Source organism: Asterias amurensis, chromosome 14 (genome assembly GCF_032118995.1).
Source record: "Asterias amurensis chromosome 14, ASM3211899v1".
NCBI lineage: Eukaryota > Metazoa > Echinodermata > Asteroidea > Forcipulatida > Asteriidae > Asterias > Asterias amurensis.
In genome coordinates this window covers 14,881,269-14,900,772 of record NC_092661.1, presented here as the reverse complement: position 1 = coordinate 14,900,772, position 19,504 = coordinate 14,881,269, and the positions used below count along the sequence as shown (strand labels likewise).

Below are 19,504 nucleotides of genomic sequence, written 5' to 3'. Positions count from 1 at the left end.
GAGATAAACCAAGTGAGAAGACTGGTCTTTGACAATTACTAATAGTGTCCAGTGTCTTTAAAAGGAAAAGGCACGACAAGGAACATGTCACACAATTTCCAAATGGATGGGCACTTGTCCAATCTTTTTACAATGTAACAAGCCTACTTTATGAAAAGGTTAAATTCCTGTTAACACATTGTTAGTATTAAGCCAAACTGTTCAATACTTCATTAAAGGAACACGTTGCCTTGGATCGGTCGAGTTGGTCTTTGAAAAGCGTTTGTAACCGTTTGTTATTCAATGCATATGGGTAGAAAGATGTTGTAAAAGTAGAATACAATGATCCACACAAACATGCCTCGAAATTGCACGGTTTTCTTTTTACCTTGTCGACTTACACGGTCAGCCATTTATGGGAGTCAAATTTTTGACTCCAATAAATGGCCGACCGTGTTAGTTCGCACAGTCAAAGGAAAACCTCGCAATTTCGTGGCAAGTTTGTGTGGATCATTGTATTCTACTTTTAAAACATCTTTCCAACCATATGCATTTTATTAAAAAAACGGTTACAAACGCTTTTTTTTAACCAACTCGTCCGATCCAAGGCAATGTGTTCCTTTAATAACGTATTTATCACTACATTCATTTTGTATAAAACATTTACACTGGTATCAACTTGTGTCCTTCCAGCCTCATTTTGGGGAAGATCAACTTTTGTTGGTACATAAGAGAAAGAAGATGGCGGCCAGAAAGAAGGCATGTCAGCATTTTGTTTTGTTTTACACCACAGTGAGGGGTTTAGAACTATAATAATCCCGATTCCAGGCTTGAGAGGAGACTACGTTATTAATAACGGCGTTTTGCAAATGCTCCCTAGTCAATGGGGGGGGGGGGCGAATTCCATATTATATCTACACGGGCTCATCTGCCCCATTGGAGGACTATTTAAAAAAAAGCGTTGCAACGTAGTCTCTTACTCAAGCCAAAACCCCTCGTTGCTCTTCAAACTTCCGAAGATTCTTCTGAATAGTAATAGGCCAATAAACCTAATAATATTAAATTCGCTCGTTTAAAATACCAATGCCTAATAATGAATATACTAACAAAAAACAATCCAAAAGATAAGGTAACACATTCAAACTGGGAACTAATAACAACATTGAGCAAGTTCTAGCAAGTGACTATAGTAAACTGTAGACCTTTATCATGCTGCCTCCATCTTGGTCATGTTCCTCGTATCAAATAGCAATAATGAATGCTAATAATCATTTTACAAATAGGTACCAGACTATTTAGTTATTCCAGCCTCGGTTTGGAAACATTGATATCAATGGGAGAAAATCAAGAAGGGTGCACCATGATAAAGATCTATTGTCGACCATTGGACGATTTTGCCTGGTACCCAGGATGTATCTCATAAATGTAATCATGCAGGAACTAACGAGTAGTGGTTGAAAAATGATCGCAGCTTTAACTTGGCTTATGTACACTGCATACAGTCAACAGAGAGTAAGCTTTCCAAATTTTTTTTGGTGTTTTTTTATTGGTCCGAGGTGATTGTCAGTTCGCTCGTCCCCAGCGCCTTGCTTTAACCGAAGGCGCTGGGATGGGCAAACGTATCATGCACGCATATTATTTTAATAATGCGCAGTCCCATCATGCATCACACTCAACACTGCACCGTATTTCCATGCACTGCATACGTGACGTACTTCCTGAACAAGAATCTGTGCAAGCGATTAGCCCATCCCAGCGGTCCTGGATAGACTGGCCGCTGGGGCCGAGCGAAGATTGTCAGCTGCACGTTTACTTCGGACCAATCAAAACACAGATAAGGAAATATATAACGTCACTGCACGTGTATCATTGGTTTGTAAAACCAATACCTGTCTTTCAATGCAGTAAGACAGAGGACCAGTTTAGAGTCCATTCAGCTCACACCGCACTTGGAAACATCGGACAAACGACAAAGTCCGGATCGTAGGTCTCAACGGAGAGGGAGTGCTCGGCGACGGCAGAGGGCGGGCTAGGGTGATTCTTGTTGTTCTTCGTCATCCGATCTGGCTTAGCGTATAACGCGTCCATCTCGTCGCCATCTTGTCTCCCATCGTCTGTCGTCACGACTGGTGAAGGGATGACACCGGTGGTGGCGTTTTCGTCTTGGGCTGCGTCTTCGTTTGTCACGTCGTGAACTCGGAACATCCACTCTGGAGTGGGTATGTTAACCATCACCTCGATTGTTTTCAGCCGAACCGAGTCTCCCAAAGCCAGATCCTGATGCGAATTGCTCAAAATCGACAGCCTCGGTGATTTTATCCAGAGCCTCCCACCTCCAGCTGCGGGATCTTTTTTCTTAGTGTAGACTACGAACATGTACACCGTCGCCCCGACGACGAGCAGGGCACAGAGGGACAGAAGGCTGAACACTACAGCGCTAGCACGGTGTGCGGTTCGACTGCCGTCAGATGGGCTCTTCTTTTTCGGATAGATTTTCCCCGCGCATTCGTTCATGCAATCTTGCGGGGCGTCGGTAAAAAAGTTGATATCACCATTATGATTCTCCGCGGTCGTGTGGTTTTGTGTGGTTTCTATTGCCCCATCTTGCGTGGATTTCATGACTGGGTGCGAGATGGGCTTGGTCTCAGTCGTGTCTTGAAATGTCATGGCGATTGTAGTACTCATTGTAGAAACTTCAACAGTGTGGGATTCTGGGGATGTTGTCTGTTGACTCGTGATCTCAACTTGAGTGGTGGATACGTTTAGTTCTGCAAAGCTAAAAGTGTCCGTAGTCCCCGACGTGCTGTCTTGATTTCTGGCGGTCGTAGTACTGAGTGAAGAGACCTCATCAGTCTTTGCTGCAGGGGTTGTTGGCTGTTGAGTCGGGATTTGGGTTGTTGATAAGAGTAGTTCCGCCGAGCTAAAAGTCCCACTAGTCCCTGATGTTCTGTCTTGGTTTCTGGCGATCGTAGTACTCAGTGAAGAGACCTCATCAGTCTTTGCTGCAGGGGTTGTTGGCTGTTGAGTCGGGATTTGAGTAGTTGATACGTGTAGTTCCGCCGAGCTAAAAGTCCCACTAGTCCCCGATGTTGTGTCTTGGTTTCTGGCGATCGATGTACTCAGTGAAGAGACCTCATCAGTCTTCGCTGCCGGGGTTGTTGGCTGTTGAGTCGGGATTTGGGTTGTTGATAAGTGTAGTTCCGCCGATCTAAAAGTCCCACTAGTCCCTGATGTTCTCTCTTGGTCTCTGGCGATCGTAGTACTCAGTGAAGAGACCTCATCAGTCTTTGCTGCCGGGGTTGTTGGCTGTTGAGTCGGGATTTGGGTTGTTGATAAGAGTAGTTCCGCCGAGCTAAAAGTCCCACTAGTCCCTGATGTTCTGTCTTGGTTTCTGGCGATCGTAGTACTCAGTGAAGAGACCTCATCAGTCTTTGCTGCAGGGGTTGTTGGCTGTTGAGTCGGGATTTGAGTAGTTGATACGTGTAGTTCCGCCGAGCTAATAGTCCCACTAGTCCCCGATGTTGTGTCTTGGTTTCTGGCGATCGTTGTACTCAGTGAAGAGACCTCATCAGTCTTTGCTGCCGGGGTTGTTGGCTGTTGAGTCGGGATTTGGGTTGTTGATAAGTGTAGTTCCGCCGAGCTAAAAGTCCCACTAGTCCCTGATGTTCTCTTTTGGTTTCTGGCGATCGTAGTACTCAGTGAAGAGACCTCATCAGTCTTTGCTGCCGGGGTTGTTGGCTGTTGAGTCGGGATTTGGGTTGTTGATAAGTGTAGTTCAGCCGAGCTAAAAGTCCCACTAGTATGTTCTGTCTTGGTTTCAGTGGCGATCGTAGTACTTAGTGAAGAGACTTCAAGGGTCTGTGCTGCTGGGGATGTTTTCCGTTGACTTGTGAACTCCATTCGCGTCGTCGATACGTGTAGTTCCGCCAAGTCAAAAGTCTTTGTTATCGCATTCTGAACGATGCAACGCACCATCATGCTGTTGTCCTCTGCAGTTAGCCTCGTGATAGTAAAAGTAGACGAGTCTCCATTATTCACAACAGAAAACCTTCCCTTACTCTCATATACCTTGATGGTACTATCTCCTGATCCGTACAGCCATCGATACCTCTGCACCGATGGGATGGCCGTTCCACGGCATCGGAACGTCGCATTGTCCGCAATGGCCGCGTTCAGGACGCTCGGGGTGACTTCGGCCTGTATGGGCACAGCAAGAGGTGTCACGCTGCAGTTCATGCCTTTCCGTGTTGTTGAAAATGATGACCCAACCAGGCAGGTGAACTCAGCAAAGTTGTCCGTTTCGGCAAGAGTCTTGACAAACGAGATGCCGTGTTCATTGGCCAGGTTGGCCTTTGGTTGGATTATCTGAAACGTACCGTCCATCCACGTCAGCATGTCAGGGGAGATGGCTCTTGGAGCGATGCAAGAGAAGGTGACGGTCTGCCCAAGAGTTGGGGCCTCGGGGTAGATGCTGCAACTCATAGTTTCGTTGTTAGTTTCTTGCACCGTGACGGTGAGCCTGACGGGTTCCGCTCGCCTTGTCCCGTCTACGTCAGTAGCCCTACACTGGTACTGGCCAGAGTCAGCTACTTCTGCATTGGTAATCCTTAGGTTATATATAAAGACACCACCGACGTTACTGGTGTCCAGAGAGTATCTTTCTGCACCGAACAGGTTCTGGACTGCCCATACGGACTGCCCATACGTTACAAAGAACCCATCACTTATCGTCGTCTTGTACCAATACATTATCATAGCCTCTTTGAAGTTTTTAGGATCAATCGAGCATTGCAGAATGACAGATTCACCGACATGAACAGTCACATTGCCGGGTGTGTCGATAAAACCAGCTGCCGTCAAACACGGAAAAAACACGGCGAATGTAATCACAAGAGCACAACAACACAACGCCATTATTTTGGTGTGGAGTCAAGAACAGTCCAGTAGAAAAGAACAACTCTGGCCGTAGTTTATTAAGTCTGTTAGGGAGTTTAAAACGTTGAGTGTCTCTTCTTGAATGTTGTGCTGGGTTATATGTGAATAAATAATGAACATTCTCGGCTTCGGCTTTGGATTCGGCTTCGGGCTCCGTTCTCTCATCTGAAGCCCTTATGGGCACGTGTGCATAATATTATTGTCAAAAACAACCGCGGGGCCAAGCTAGCCTGAGCCATATCTGGAGCCAAGGTCGTGTATTCAAAAAGGGCTGGATTTTTGGATTTTTGTTTTGTATCCGGCTTCTGCTAACAGATGTTGGTTTGGGTACCAAATATCGTTCGATGTTTCCTGCTCAATGTCTTGGCAACTTGAATTCCAAGCCAGAAATAATAAACTGCCAGTTCGCAATCCGGGAAAAACATTAAAATATGTTTAGGCTTTTCCGTTTGCAGCTTGTTCTGAGTTGATTTGGTTCCAGACAAATGCGGATGGTTTTATGGACATTGTTGGACACGGCCCAGCTTAATTCTATTTCTATTTCTCTCCACAAGTTCATTAAAGACACTGGACACTATTGGTAATTAAAAAAAAAAAGAGTCTTCTCACTTGGTATATCTCAACATATGCATAAAATAACAAACCTGTGAAAATGATAGGTTAATTGGTCATCGAAGTTGTGAGATAACAATGAAAGAAAGAACACCCTGGTCACACAAAGTTGTGTGCTTTCAGACGCTTGGTTTGGAGACCTCAAATTCTAAACTTGAGGTCTCGAAATCAAATACGTGGAAAATTACTTCTTTCTCGAAAACTACGTCACTTCAGAGGGAGCCGTTTCTCACAATGTGTTATACCATCAACCTCTCCCCATTACTCATTACCAGGTAAGGTTTTATGCTAACAATTATTTTGAGTAATTACCAATAGTGTCCACTGCCTTTAAAATTAAACACAATAGAGATATAAAAGATATGGAGAAGGCAAGATTGAGGAGGACAACGTTTCCTTTAACCTAAAGGTTCAGTCGGCCGATAAAAACATTTATAAAAGGCTGGTACACAGGTGAAAGGGAAAATATTAAAATATAAACAGTTAACAACTTTGAGTTGTATGGGTTGAATAAAAAAAGAAAACTGTTGAGTGCTGCTTTGATTAAAGAGATAGGTGCCAAACGACAGAGAGGCAATGAGTTCCACGAGGCATGAGCGCTTTGAACAAAAGGAATAATTTAAACGTCTAGATATAAATAGAAAAGGAAATTTAAAAATCAGGGAAATCAATGTTTAGACCATGTGCTGACATATCGGGTGACTTAGATATAAAGTCAGACTCATTGTTTAGTGTTCATTTCTTTTATTTTTGATTCTAGTCTCAAGGCACAATACGTCTGTAGCCCATTGAGCCAGTCACACTTGTTTGGTAGGGCTCACTGCGACTAGTAAACTAAAACTAATTATTAAAAATGTTTTTGTTTGTAATTAAAGACTTTGCGTAAAGACTGTACACCGATAAAAAAGCTTTTCCAAAAACGTGAACGTGCACATTGCGACGGCTGTTTAGAAAGTATATTTGCATGGAGAGTGTATGCATACTCAAACAGCCGTATAAAATGTAATTTGGCAAGCATGGCCTGCCTTCATGCCAAAATGCTGCTGTACTTTTTCTCCCTTCAAAATAAAGTCATCAAAAGCCAATCTGAAGTATAAGGCAACACATTCAAACTGGAAACTAATAACAACATTGAGCAAGTTCTAGCAAGGGACTATAGTAAACTGTAGACCTTTATCATGCTGCCTCCATCTTGGTCTTGTTCCTGGTATCAAATAGCAATAATGAATGCTAAAAATCATTTTACAAATAGGTACCAGACTATTTAGTTATTCCAGCCTCGGTTTGGAAACATTGATATCGATGGGAGAAAATCAAGAAGGGTGCACCATGATAAAGATCTATTGTCGACCATTGGACGATTTTGCCTGGTACCCAGGATGTATCTCATAAATGTAATCATGCAGGAACTAATGAGTAGTGGTTGAAAAATGTTCGCAGCTCGAATTTGGCTTATGTACACTGCATGCAGTCAACAAAAAGTATTAAAGCTTTCCAAAGTATGTGTTTTGATTGGTCCGAGGTGATTGTCAGTTCGCTCGTCCCAAGCGACTTGCTTTAACCGAAGGCGCTGGGATGGGCAAACGTATCATGCACGCATATTGGTTTAATAATGCGCAGTCCCATCATGCATCACACTCAACACTGCGCCATATTTCCATGCACTGCATACGTGACGTACTTCCTGAACAAGAATCTGTGCAAGCGATTAGCCCATCCCAGCGGTCCTGGATAGACTGGCCGCTGGGGCCGAGCGAAGATTGTCAGCTGCACGTTTACTTCGGACCAATCAAAACACAGATAAGGAAATATATAACGTCACTGCACGTGTATCCAATGAAATCATTATGTCTAATGACATCACTGGTTTGTAAAATCAATACCTGTCTTTCAATGCAGATGAAGACAGGGGACCAGTTTAGAGTACATTCTGTTCACACCGCACTTGGAAACATCGAACAAACGACAACGTCCGGATCGTAGGTCTCAACGGAGAGGGAGTGTTTGGCGACGGCAGAGGGCGGGCTAGGGTGATTCTTGTTGTTCTTCGTCATCCGATCTGGCTTAGCGTATAACGCGTCCATCTCGTCGCCATCTTGTCTCCCATCGTCTGTCGTCACGACTGGTGAAGGGATGTCACCGGTGGTGGCGTTTTCGTCTTGGGCTGCGTCTTCGTTTGTCACGTCGTGAACTCGGAACATCCACTCTGGAGTGGGTATGTTAACCATCACCTCGATGGTTTTCAGCCGAACCGAGTCTCCCAAAGCCAGATCCTGATGCGAATTGCTCAAAATCGACAGCCTCGGTGATTTTCTCCAGAGCCTCCCACCTCCAGCTGCGGGATCTTTTTTCTTAGTGTAGACTACGAACATGTACACCGTCGCCCCGACGACGAGCAGGGCACAGAGGGACAGAAGGCTGAACACTACAGCGCTAGCACGGTGTGCGGTTCGACTGCCGTTTTCAGATGGGCTCTTCTTTTTCGGATAGATTTTCCCCGCGCATTCGTTCATGCAATCTTGCGGGGCGTCGGTAAAAAAGTTGATATCACCATTATGATTCTCCGCGGTCGTGTGGTTTTGTGTGGTTTCTATTGCCCCATCTTGCGTGGATTTCATGACTGGGTGCAAGATGAGCTTGGTCTCAGTCGTGTCTTGAAATGTCATGGCGATTGTAGTACTCATTGTAGAAACTTCAACAGTCTGGGATTCTGGGGATGTTGTCTGTTGACTCGTGATCTCAACTTGAGTGGTGGATACGTTTAGTTCTGCAAAGCTAAAAGTGTCCGTAGTCCCCGACGTGCTGTCTTGGTTTCTGGCGATCGTAGTACTGAGTGAGGAGACCTCATCAGTCTTTGCTGCCGGGGTTGTTGGCTGTTGAGTCGGGATTTGGGTTGTTGATAAGAGTAGTTCCGCCGAGCTAAAAGTCCCACTAGTCCCTGATGTTCTGTCTTGGTTTCTGGCGATCGTAGTACTCAGTGAAGAGACCTCATCAGTCTTTGCTGCCGGGGTTGTTGTCTGTTGAGTCGGGATTTGGGTTGTTGATAAGTGTAGTTCCGCCGAGCTAAAAGTGTCTGTAGTCCCCGACGTGCTGTCTTGGTTTCTGGCGATCGTAGTACTGAGTGAAGAGACCTCATCAGTCTTTGCTGCCGGGGTTGTTGGCTGTTGAGTCGGGATTTGGGTTGATGATAAGAGTAGTTCCGCCGAGCTAAAAGTCCCACTAGTCCCTGATGTTCTGTCTTGGTTTCTGGCGATCGTAGTACTCAGTGAAGAGACCTCATCAGTCTTTGCTGCCGGGGTTGTTGGCTGTTGAGTCGGGATTTGGGTTGTTGATAAGTGTAGTTCCGCCGATCTAAAAGTCCCACTAGTCCCCGATGTTGTGTCTTGGTTTCTGGCGATCGTAGTACTCAGTGAAGAGACCTCATCAGTCTTTGCTGCCGGGGTTGTTGGCTGTTGAGTCGGGATTTGGGTTGTTGATAAGTGTAGTTCAGCCGAGCTAAAAGTCCCACTAGTATGTTCTGTCTTGGTTTCAGTGGCGATCGTAGTACTTAGTGAAGAGACTTCAAGGGTCTGTGCTGCTGGGGATGTTTTCCGTTGACTTGTGAACTCCATTCGCGTCGTCGATACGTGTAGTTCCGCCAAGTCAAAAGTCTTTGTTATCGCATTCTGAACGATGCAACGCACCATCATGCTGTTGTCCTCTGCAGTTAGCCTCGTGATAGTAAAAGTAGACGAGTCTCCATTATTCACAACAGAAAACCTTCCCTTACTCTCATATACCTTGATGGTACTATCTCCTGATCCGTACAGCCATCGATACCTCTGCACCGATGGGATGGCCGTGCCACGGCATCGGAACGTCGCATTGTCCGCAATGGCCGCGTTCAGGACGCTCGGGGTGACTTCGGCCCGTATGGGCACAGCCAGAGGTGTCACGCTGCAGTTCATGCCTTTCCGTGTTGTTGAAAATGATGACCCAACCAGGCAGGTGAACTCAGCAAAGTTGTCCGTTTCGGCAAGAGTCTTGACAAACGAGATGCCGTGTCCATTGGTCAGGTTGGCCTCTGGTTGGATCTGAACCGTACCGTCCACCCACCACGTCAGCATGTCAGGGGAGATGCCTCTTGGAGCGATGCAAGAGAAGGTGACGGTCTGCCCAAGAGTTGGGGCCTCGGGGTAGATACTGCAACTCATAGTTTCGTTGTTAGTTTCTTGCACCGTGACGGTGAGACTGCCGGGTTCCGTGCGCCTTGTCCCGTCTACGTCAGTAGCCCTACACTGGTACTGGCCAGAGTCAGCTACTTCTGCATTGGTAATCCTTAGGTTATATATAAAGACACCACCGACGTTACTGGTGTCCAGAGAGTATCTTTCTGCACCGAGCAGGTTCTGGACTGCCCATACGGACTGCCCATACGTTACAAAGAACCCATCACTTATCGTCGTCTTGTACCAATACATTATCATAGCCTCTTTGAAGTTTTTAGGATCAATCGAGCATTGCAGAATGACAGATTCACCGACATGAACAGTCACATTGCCGGGTGTGTCGATAAAACCAGCTGCCGTCAAAAACGGCAAAAACACGGCGAATGTAATCACAAGAGCACACCAACACAACGCCATTATTTTGGTGTGGAGTCAAGAACAGTCCAGTAGAAAAGAACAACTCTGGCCGTAGTTTATTAAGTCTGTTAGGGAGTTTACAAAGAGGAAGTCTCTTCTTGAATGTTGTGCTGGTTTATATGTGAATAAATAATGAACATCCTCGGCTTCGGCTTTGGATTCGGCTTCGGGCTCCGTTCTCTCATCTGAAGCCCTTATGGGCACGTATGCATAATATTATTGTCAAAAACAACCGCGGGGCCAAGCTAGCCTGAGCCATATCTGGACCCAAGGTCGTGTATTCAAAAAGGGCTGGATTTTGGGATTTTTGTTTTGTATCCGGCTTCTGCTAACAGATGTTGGTTTGGGTACCAAATATCGTTCGATGTTTCCTGCTCATTGTCTTAGCAACTTGAATTCCAAGCCAGAAATAATAAACTGCCAGTTCGCAATCCGGGAAAAACATTAAAAATTGTTTAGGCGTTTCCTCATAGGGGAAGTTTTGCAGCTTGTTCTGAGTTGATTTGGTTCAAAACAAATGCGGATGGTTTTATGGACAATGTTGGACACGGCCCAGCTTGTTATATTTCTATTTCTCTCCACAAGTTCGTTAAAGACCCTGGACACTATTGGTAATTGTCAAAGACAAGTCTTCTCACTTGGTGTATCTCAACATATGCATAAAATTACAAACCTGTGAAAATGTTAGCTTAATTGGTCATCGAAGTTGTGAGATAACAATGAAAGAAAGAACACCCTGGTCACACAAAGTTGTGTGCTTTCAGATGCTTGATTTCGAGACCTCAAATCTAAACTTGAGGTCTCGAAATCAAATACGTGGAAAATTACTTCTTTCTCGAAAACTACGTCACTTCAGAGGGAGCCGTTTCTCAAAATGTTTTATACTATAAACCTCTCCCCATTACTCATTACCAAGTAAGGTTTTATGCTTCCAATTATTTTGAGTAATTACCAACAGAGTCCACTGCCTTTAAAATTAAACACAATAGAGATAAAAAAGATATGGAGAAGGCAAGATTGAGGAGGACAACGTTTCCTTTAACCTAAAGGTTCAGTCGGCCGATAAAAACATTTATAAAAGGCTGGTACAGTCATTTGACCAGTTCGGGATCATTGACCAGTTCGGGATCACTTCAACTTTGCAATAACCAAATAAACTGCGCCAATAAAGTATCTAAACACTTACAAATAGTCAGATTTATCGGAACCTGAATTAGTATGCCAAAGAATAATTATTCATTTCTATTCACCGTTAATTTGTGCACATTTTGACACATGTTATGTTGCGCTACGATGTTGTTGGGTGGATTTATGGGCACTTGAGTGGCTTAAGGTCGAATTTCAAAAGTTGCAAAAGCCCCTATTCACCCCAATTCCAGAAGGGAACTCACACAAGCCTCACACACAGACAAAATCAAGACAAAAGACACAAACTCGTTTCGTTTACTTGACCATGAAATTTATGGCCGTATCTTTAACTCTAAAACTGCTGATATCCTGTCCTCAATACTTGGTGTGTCCTCCATCACTGTTAACGGCAAGGAGTCGTCTTCTCATACTCCAAACGAGACATCTGATCTGTCCCTGGTCAATCCCCTGCCATTTCCTGATCAGGATGCGTCGCAATCCCTCGAGAGTGGTGTCAGGCTTGATGGACTTGTTCACTTTCCTCTGCTGCAGAAGTCACACTCGGGCGGCCACTCCTTGGCAGGTTGTCCACATTTCCCTGAGCTTGGTAGCCATTCCACCATTTTACTGACCGTCGCTGGTGACGTTCCAACTTGATGAGCTGCAGCTCGAATCGACATACCGGCTTCTATCAAACCAACGATCCGTCCTCTTTCCTGTTTGGTCAGTTGAGCCATCTTTCCTGTTATCTTGAAACACCTTTCCCTGTCTTACCATAATCAGGGATTCTGGCTCTTAACCCATTTTGTTGTATGCCTCCCATCTTTGACCCCTTTGCTTGGTTACTGACAATTATTGCTGATGTTCATCGCAACCGATTTATCCAAAACGCGACAAACAAATCATTTATAAAGGGCGGGCAAAAGAAACGCTGATCTTACTCGTCACAATACAACGATTTAGCTTGAATAGGGGCTTTTGCAACTTTTGAAATTCGACCTTAAGCCACTCAAGTGTCCATAAATCCACTAAACAACATCGTAGCGCAACATAAGATGTGTCAAAATGTGCAGAAATTAACGGTGAATAGAAATGAATAATTATTTTTTGGCATACTATTTCAGGTTCCGATATATCTGACCATTTGTAAGTGTTTAGATACTTTATTGGCGCAGTTTGGTTATATCACTTCTCATTATTACCAATTTCTGTTGATAAATGTAAAGATTAACACTCATTAAACCAACAAACCCAAAATAAGGTACCAAACATCATCAGCAAATAAATTATGGCTGTTTTTCTGAAGGTTGTCTGCGAAATTTATCATTTTTTTGTGTAAAAATGTTGGTTGAAAAACACTGTTAAAACTTCTTACCTTTAGAATTGGAGTGCCGGGGCAAAAAATATTTATGTAAAATGATAAAAATGTGTAAAAAAACATTCCTGTAAATACTGTGCAGACACCTTGTTTTTTTGAGGAGACGAAGTTACCAAAATCTTCTTTAGGGGGGCAACTTACCCTTGACCAGTTCGGGATCACTCAACATCTCATTGCGTCAAATGGTGCCGCACTAACTTACTAAGTATGGTAAAATCATACTACTGCAGTAGAAAGTTTATTCAGATGATTTTGAGAAACATTACTTCAACAAATTCTTTTAGATTTTTTTTTTTTTGAGAAATTTAAACTTGGAGGGGTCGATAATGCTTTTTAGGTTCGCTTCACTTTTTCATTTGCCTTTGCTGTTGTTTTGTGGTTTTGTCACTTGGTTTTTGCGCTGCTATTGAAGACACTTGCATGACATTCACTAAACAAATGAAGTCCAAGTCCATTTCAACACACCTCTGAAGTTTTGTGTCCTTGAGGGACAGTTTTATGAATGGGAGTATGGGTTTGCAATAAAGGGCACTCTACTGATTCAGAATAGATTCAACTGATCCTGAACTGGTCAAACAGGTGACAATATTTTTCTTAAAGCCTCTTCAAAAGAACTAACCTTTTTTTGTCAGTGAATACTTGGTGAGTTTTATGTCATGTTTAGGAAAACTGATAAACTTTTTTGTTTAAGATATCAAAGAGATTGCAACAAAAAACAATGTGAATTCAAAAAGTGATCCAGAACTGGTCAAACGACTGTACACAGGGGGAAAAGGAAACAAAATTTAAAATATAAACAGTTAACAACTTTGAGTTGTATGGGTTGAATCAAGAAGAAAACTGTTGAGTGCTGCTTTGATTAAAGAGATAGGTGCCAAACGACAGAGAGGCAAGAGTTCCACAAGGCATGAGCGCTATGAAACAAAAAGGAATAATTTAAACTTCTAGATATATATAGAAAAGGAAATTTTAAAATCAGGGAAATCAATGTTTAGACCATGTGCTGACATATCGGGTGACTTAGATATAAAGTCAGACTCATTGTTTAGTGTTCATTTCTTTTATTTTTGATTCTAGTCTCAAGGCACAATACTTCTGTAGCCCATTGAGCCAGTCACACTTGTTTGGTAGGGCTCACTGCGACTAGTAAACTAAAACTAATTATTAAAAATGTTTTTGTTTGTAATTAAAGACTTTGCGTAAAGACTGTACACCGATAAAAAAGCTTTTCCAAAAAAGTGAACGTGCACATTGCAACGGCTGTTTAGAAAGTATATTTGCATGGAGAGTTTATGCATACTCAAACAGCCGTATAAAATGTCATTTGGCAAGCATGGCCTGCCTTCATGCCAAAATGCTGCTGTACTTTTTCTCCCTTCAAAATAAAGTCATCAAAAGCCAATCCAAAGTATAAGGCAACACATTCAAACTGGAAACTAATAACAACATTGAGCAAGTTCTAGCAAGGGACTATAGTAAACTGTAGACCTTTATCATGCTGCCTCCATCTTGGTCTTGTTCCTGGTATCGAATAGCAATAATGAATGCTAATTATCATTTTGCAAAAAAAGGTACCAGACTATTTGTTCTTCCAGCCTCGGAAACATTGATATCAATGGGAGAAATTCAAGAAGGGTGCACCATGATAAAGATCTATTGTTGACCATTGGACGATTTTGCCTGGTACCCAGGATGTATCTCATAAATGTAATCATGCAGGAACTAATGAGTAGTGGTTGAAAAATGATCGCAGCTCGAACTAGGCTTATGTACACTGCATGCAGTCAACAGAAAGTAAACTTTCCAATGTGTTTGATTGGTCCGAGGTGATTGTCAGTTCGCTCGTCCCCAGCGCCTTGCTTTAACTAAAGGCGCTGGGATGGGCAAACGTATCATGCACGCACATTGGTTTAATAATGCGCAGTCCCATCATGCATCACACTCAACACTGCGCCATATTGCTATGCACTGCATACGTGACGTACTTCCTGAACAAGAATCTGTGCAAGTGATTAGCCCATCCCAGCGGTCCTGGATAGACTGGCCGCTGGGGCCGAGCGAAGATTGTCAGCTGCATGTTTACTTCGGCCCAATCAAAACACAGATAAGGAAAAATATAACATCACTGCACGTGTATCCAATGACACCATTGTGTCCAATGACATCATTGGTTTGTAAAACCAATACCTGTCTTTCAATGCAGTAAGACAGGGGACCAGTTTAGAGTCCATTCAGTTCACACCGCACTTGGAAACATCGGACAAACGACAAAGTCCGGATCGTAGGTCTCAACGGAGAGGGAGTGCTCGGCGACGGCAGAGGGCGGGCTAGGGTGATTCTTGTTGTTCTTCGTCATCCGATCTGGCTTAGCGTATAACGCGTCCATCTCGTCGCCATCTTGTCTTCCATCGTCTGATGTCACGACTGGTGAAGGGATGTCACCGGTGGTGGCGTTTTCGTCTTGGGCTGCGTCTTCGTTTGTCACGTCGTGAACTCGGAACATCCACTCTGGAGTGGGTGTGTTAACCATCACCTCGATGGTTTTCAGCCGAACCGAGTCTCCCAAAGCCAGATCCTGATGCGAATTGCTCAAAATCGACAGCCTCGGTGATTTTCTCCAGAGCCTCCCACCTCCAGCTGCGGGATCTTTTTTCTTAGTGTAGACTACGAACATGTACACCGTCGCCCCGACGACGAGCAGGGCACAGAGGGACAGAAGGCTGAACACTACAGCGCTAGCACGGTGTGCGGTTCGACTGCCGTCAGATGGGCTCTTCTTTTTCGGATAGATTTTCCCCGCGCATTCGTTCATGCAATCTTGCGGGGCGTCGGTATCAAAGTTGATATCACCATTATGATTCTCCGCGGTCGTGTGGTTTTGTGTGGTTTCTATTGCCCCATCTTGCGTGGACTTCATGACTGGGTGCGAGATGGGCTTGGTCTCAGTCGTGTCTTGAAATGTCATGGCGATTGTAGTACTCTTTGTAGAAACTTCAACAGTGTGGGATTCTGGGGATGTTGTCTGTTGACTCGTGATCTCAACTTGAGTGGTGGATACGTTTAGTTCTGCAAAGCTAAAAGTGTCCGTAGTCCCCGACGTGCTGTCTTGATTTCTGGCGGTCGTAGTACTGAGTGAAGAGACCACATCAGTCTTTGCTGCCGGGGTTGTTGGCTGTTGAGTCGGGATTTGGGTTGTTGATAAGTGTAGTTCCGCCGATCTTAAAGTCCCACTAGTATGTTCTGTCTTGGTTTCAGTGGCGATCGTAGTACTTAGTGAAGAGACTTCAAGGGTCTGTGCTGCTGGGGATGTTTTCTGTTGACTTGTGAACTCCATTCGCGTCGTCGAAACGTGTAGTTCCGCCAAGTCAAAAGTCTTTGTCATCGCATTCTGAACGACGCAACGCACCATCGTGCTGTTGTCCTCTGCAGTTAGCCTCGTGATGGTCAAAGTAGACGAGTCTCCGTTATTCACAACAGAAAACCTTCCATTACTCTCGATGGTACTATCTCCTAATCCGTACAGCCATCGATACTTCTGCACCGATGGGATGGCCGTTCCACGGCATCGGAACGTCGCATTGCCCGCAACGACCGCGTTCAGAACGCTCGGGGTGACTTCGGCCTGTATGGGAACAGCAAGAGGTGTCACGCTGCAGTTCATGCCGTTCCGTGTTGTTGAAAATGATGACCCATCAAGGCAGGTGAACTCAGCAAAGTTGTCCGCTTCGGCAAGGGTCTTGACGAACGAGATACCATGCTCATTGGTCAGGTTGGCCTCTGGTTGGATGATCTGAAACGTACCGTCCATCCACGTCAGCATGTCAGGGGAGATGCCTCTTGGAGCGATGCAAGAGAAGGTGACGTTCTGCCCGAGAGTTGGGGCCTCGGGGTAGATACTGCAACTCATAGTTTCGTTGTTAGTTTCTTGCACCACAGTGAGACTGCCGGGTTCCGTGCGCCTTGTCCCGTCTGGGTCAGAAGCCCTACACTGGTACTGGCCAGAGTCACCTACTTCTGCATTGGTAATTCTTAGGTTATATGTAAAGACACCACCGACGTTACTGGTGTCCAGGGAGTATCTTTCTGCATCGATTCCTTTCGTCCGAACAGACTCGCCAACTGTAACATACAAACCGCTGTGTGTAGTTAACTTGTACCAATTCATAATCATAGACTTTTGAAAGTTGATAAGATCCACCGAGCATTGCAGAATGGCAGTTTCACCGACATGAACAGTCACATTGCCGGGTGTGTCGATAAAACCAGCTGCCGTCAAAAACGGCAAAAACACGGCGAAGGCGATGACAAGAGCACACCAACACAACGCCATTATTTTGGTGTGGAGTCAAGAACAGTCCAGTAGAAAAGAACAACTCTGGCCGTAGTTTATTAAGTCTGTTAGGGAGTTTAAAAAGTGGAGTGTCTCTTCTTGAATGTTGTGCTGGGTTATATGTGAATAAATAATGAACATTCTCGGCTTCGACTTTGGATTCGGCTTCGGGCTCCGTTCTCTCATCTGAAGCCCTTATGGGCACGTATGCATAATATTATTGTCAAAAACAACCGCGGGGCCAAGCTAGCCTGAGCCATATCTGGAGCCAAGGTCGTGTATTCAAAAAGGGCTGGATTTTTGTTTTGTATCCGGCTTCTGCTAACAGATGTTGGTTTGGGTACCAATTATATCGTTCGATGTTTCCTGCTCAATGTCTTAGCAACTTGAATTCCAAGCCAGAAATAATAAACTGCCAGTTCGCAATCCGGGGAAAAACATTAAAAATTGTTTAGGCTTTTCCTCATAGGGGAAGTTTTGCAGCTTGTTCTGAGTTGATTTGGTTCCAGACAAATGCAGATGGTTTTATGGACATTGTTGGACACGGCCCAGCTTAATTCTATTTCTATTTCTCTCCACAAGTTCGTTAAAGACACTGGACACTATACTATTGGTAATTTAAAAAAAAAAGTCTTCTCACTTGGTGTATCTCAACATATGCATAAAATGACAAACCTGTGAAAATGTTAGCTTAATTGGTCATCGAAGTTGTGAGATAATAATGAAAGAAAGAACACCCTGGTCACACAAAGTTGTGTGCTTTCCGATGCTTGATTTCGAGACCTCAAATCTAAACTTGAGGTCTCGAAATCAAATACGTGGAAAATTACTTCTTTCTCGAAAACTACGTCACTTCAGAGGGAGCCGTTTCTCACAATGTTTTATACTATAAACCTCTCCCCATTACTCATTACCAAGTAAGGTTTTATGCTTCCAATTATTTTGAGTAATTACCAATAGAGTCCATCTGCCTTTAAAATTAAACACAATAGAGATAAACAAAGATATGGAGAAGGCAAGATTGAGGAGGACAACGTTTTATTTTACCTAAAGGTTCAGTCGGCCGATAAAAACATTTATAAAAGGCTGGTACACAGGGGGCAAAGGGAAACAAAATTTAAAATATAAACAGTTAAAAACTTTGAGTTGTATGGGTTGAATCAAGAAGAAAACTGTTGAGTGCTGCTTTGATTAAAGAGATGGGTGTCAAACGACAGAGAGGCAATGAGTTCCACGAGGCATGAGCGCTATGAAACAAAAAGGAATAATTTAAACTTCTAGATATATAGAAAAGGAAATTTTAAAATTAGGATCATCAATGTTTAGACAATGTGCTGACATATCGGGTTACTTAGATATAAAGTCAGACTCATTGTTTAGTGTTCATTTCTTTTATTTTTGATTCTAGTCTCAAGGCACAATACTTTTTTAGCCCATTGAGTCAGTCACACTTGTTTGGTAGGGCTCACTGCGACTAGTAAACTAAAACTAATTATTAAAAATGTTTTTGTTTGTAATTAAAGACTTTGCGTAAAGACTGTACACCGATAAAAAAGCTTTTCCAAAAAGTGAACGTGCACATTGCAACGGCTGTTTAGAAAGTATATTTGCATGGAGAGTGTATGCATACTCAAACAGCCGTATAAAATGTCATTTGGCAAGCATGGCCTGCCTTCATGCCAAAATGCTGCTGTACTTTTCCTCCCTTCAAAATAAAGTCATTAAGTGGTGTCTGTTTGTGTAGGTTACATTTTGTTTAAAAAAAAATGCTTTGTGATAATGCCTTTGTGAAAATTTCAGACCCTTGCTAATGGACTTATAGGGCCCATTGTTTAATCTTGGCTTTCAAATGAATCCCATTGCAGTATCGCATTCATAGCCGTGACACTTGTGTCCCTAAGCCAGACACTTAACCAATGCTTCGTCTTCGGATGGGACGTCAAGCCGTTGGTCCCATGTGTTATGTAACGCATGTAAAAGAACCCAGTGCACTTATCGAAAAGAGAAGGGGTTCGCCCGGTGTCCCTGGTCCGATCGGCAGCAAATTGCGCCACAGCACCTTGTAAAGCATTACATGGTGCTATCAGAATTAGGTCTCATAATTCAAACGTAGTCCCACATCTTGCAGGAAATACTGTATGTTACAGCGCCAGGAGCGTCACTGAGTGACAGACATGTGCGCTATATAAGAAGCCACAATTATTATTATTATGTTATTATGTTATTGTAATCTCTATAATTTCATTCACATAATATGTACCTTTTTGTTGGAGTGCGATAAAATAATTATAACTGAACATTGAACTTTAGTATGTAATGATAAAATTGTGTTTCATGGTTATTATCGCGATAACTTTAGCGAGTACGATCGCGATATTTATCACAGTTATTATTGCGATATTTATCGTACTTGATTTGGTTCCAAACAAATTAATGCGGATGGTTTCCTGGACATTGTTTATTGTATATATCTCCACAAGTTCATAAAAAGTACACACAAGAGAGATATAAAAGATA

At 43.6% G+C, this 19,504-nt stretch overlaps 3 protein-coding genes across 3 annotated transcripts; all 3 read right to left on the bottom strand.

Moving 5' to 3' along the window:
• Positions 1–1,917: 1,917 nt before the first annotated feature.
• Positions 1,918–4,893, bottom strand: LOC139947411 (uncharacterized). Its single transcript, XM_071945314.1, has 3 exons — positions 3,854–4,893; positions 3,477–3,568; positions 1,918–2,600 (listed from the first exon to the last, which is right to left on the bottom strand). Exons 1-3 carry the CDS (start codon positions 4,891–4,893, stop codon positions 1,918–1,920), a joined length of 1,815 nt encoding a protein of 604 aa, XP_071801415.1.
• A 1,500-nt stretch (positions 4,894–6,393) lies between these two features.
• On the bottom strand, positions 6,394–10,151 carry LOC139947283 (uncharacterized). Its single transcript, XM_071945169.1, has 3 exons — positions 9,112–10,151; positions 8,258–8,394; positions 6,394–8,116 (listed from the first exon to the last, which is right to left on the bottom strand). The coding sequence occupies exons 1-3, from the start codon at positions 10,149–10,151 to the stop codon at positions 7,461–7,463; spliced, it is 1,833 nt and encodes a 610-aa protein (XP_071801270.1). The 3' UTR covers positions 6,394–7,460.
• A 3,642-nt stretch (positions 10,152–13,793) lies between these two features.
• LOC139947229 (uncharacterized) lies at positions 13,794–17,076 on the bottom strand. Its single transcript, XM_071945105.1, has one exon. It carries the CDS (start codon positions 16,985–16,987, stop codon positions 14,894–14,896), a length of 2,094 nt encoding a protein of 697 aa, XP_071801206.1. The 5' UTR covers positions 16,988–17,076; the 3' UTR covers positions 13,794–14,893.
• Positions 17,077–19,504: the final 2,428 nt, after the last annotated feature.

What these genes read in the sequence shown, in the direction of transcription:
- LOC139947411 (XM_071945314.1), bottom strand. Translation starts at nt 4,893, where the DNA reads ATGGCGTTGTGTTGTTGTGCTCTTGTGATTACATTCGCCGTGTTTTTT. An exon ending in TTCACAAGTCAACGGAAAAC is followed by an intron (nt 3,569 to 3,853) that starts ATCCCCAGCAGC and finishes TCAACAGCCAAC; the next exon opens with AACCCCGGCAGCAAAGACTG. An exon ending in GGGGACTAGTGGGACTATTA is followed by an intron (nt 2,601 to 3,476) that starts GCTCGGCGGAAC and finishes TCTCGCACCCAG; the next exon opens with TCATGAAATCCACGCAAGAT.
- LOC139947229 (XM_071945105.1), bottom strand. Translation starts at nt 16,987, where the DNA reads ATGGCGTTGTGTTGGTGTGCTCTTGTCATCGCCTTCGCCGTGTTTTTG.
- LOC139947283 (XM_071945169.1), bottom strand. Translation starts at nt 10,151, where the DNA reads ATGGCGTTGTGTTGGTGTGCTCTTGTGATTACATTCGCCGTGTTTTTG. An exon ending in TTCACAAGTCAACGGAAAAC is followed by an intron (nt 8,395 to 9,111) that starts ATCCCCAGCAGC and finishes TCAACAGCCAAC; the next exon opens with AACCCCGGCAGCAAAGACTG. An exon ending in CACTCAAGTTGAGATCACGA is followed by an intron (nt 8,117 to 8,257) that starts GTCAACAGACAA and finishes ATGGGGCAATAG; the next exon opens with AAACCACACAAAACCACACG.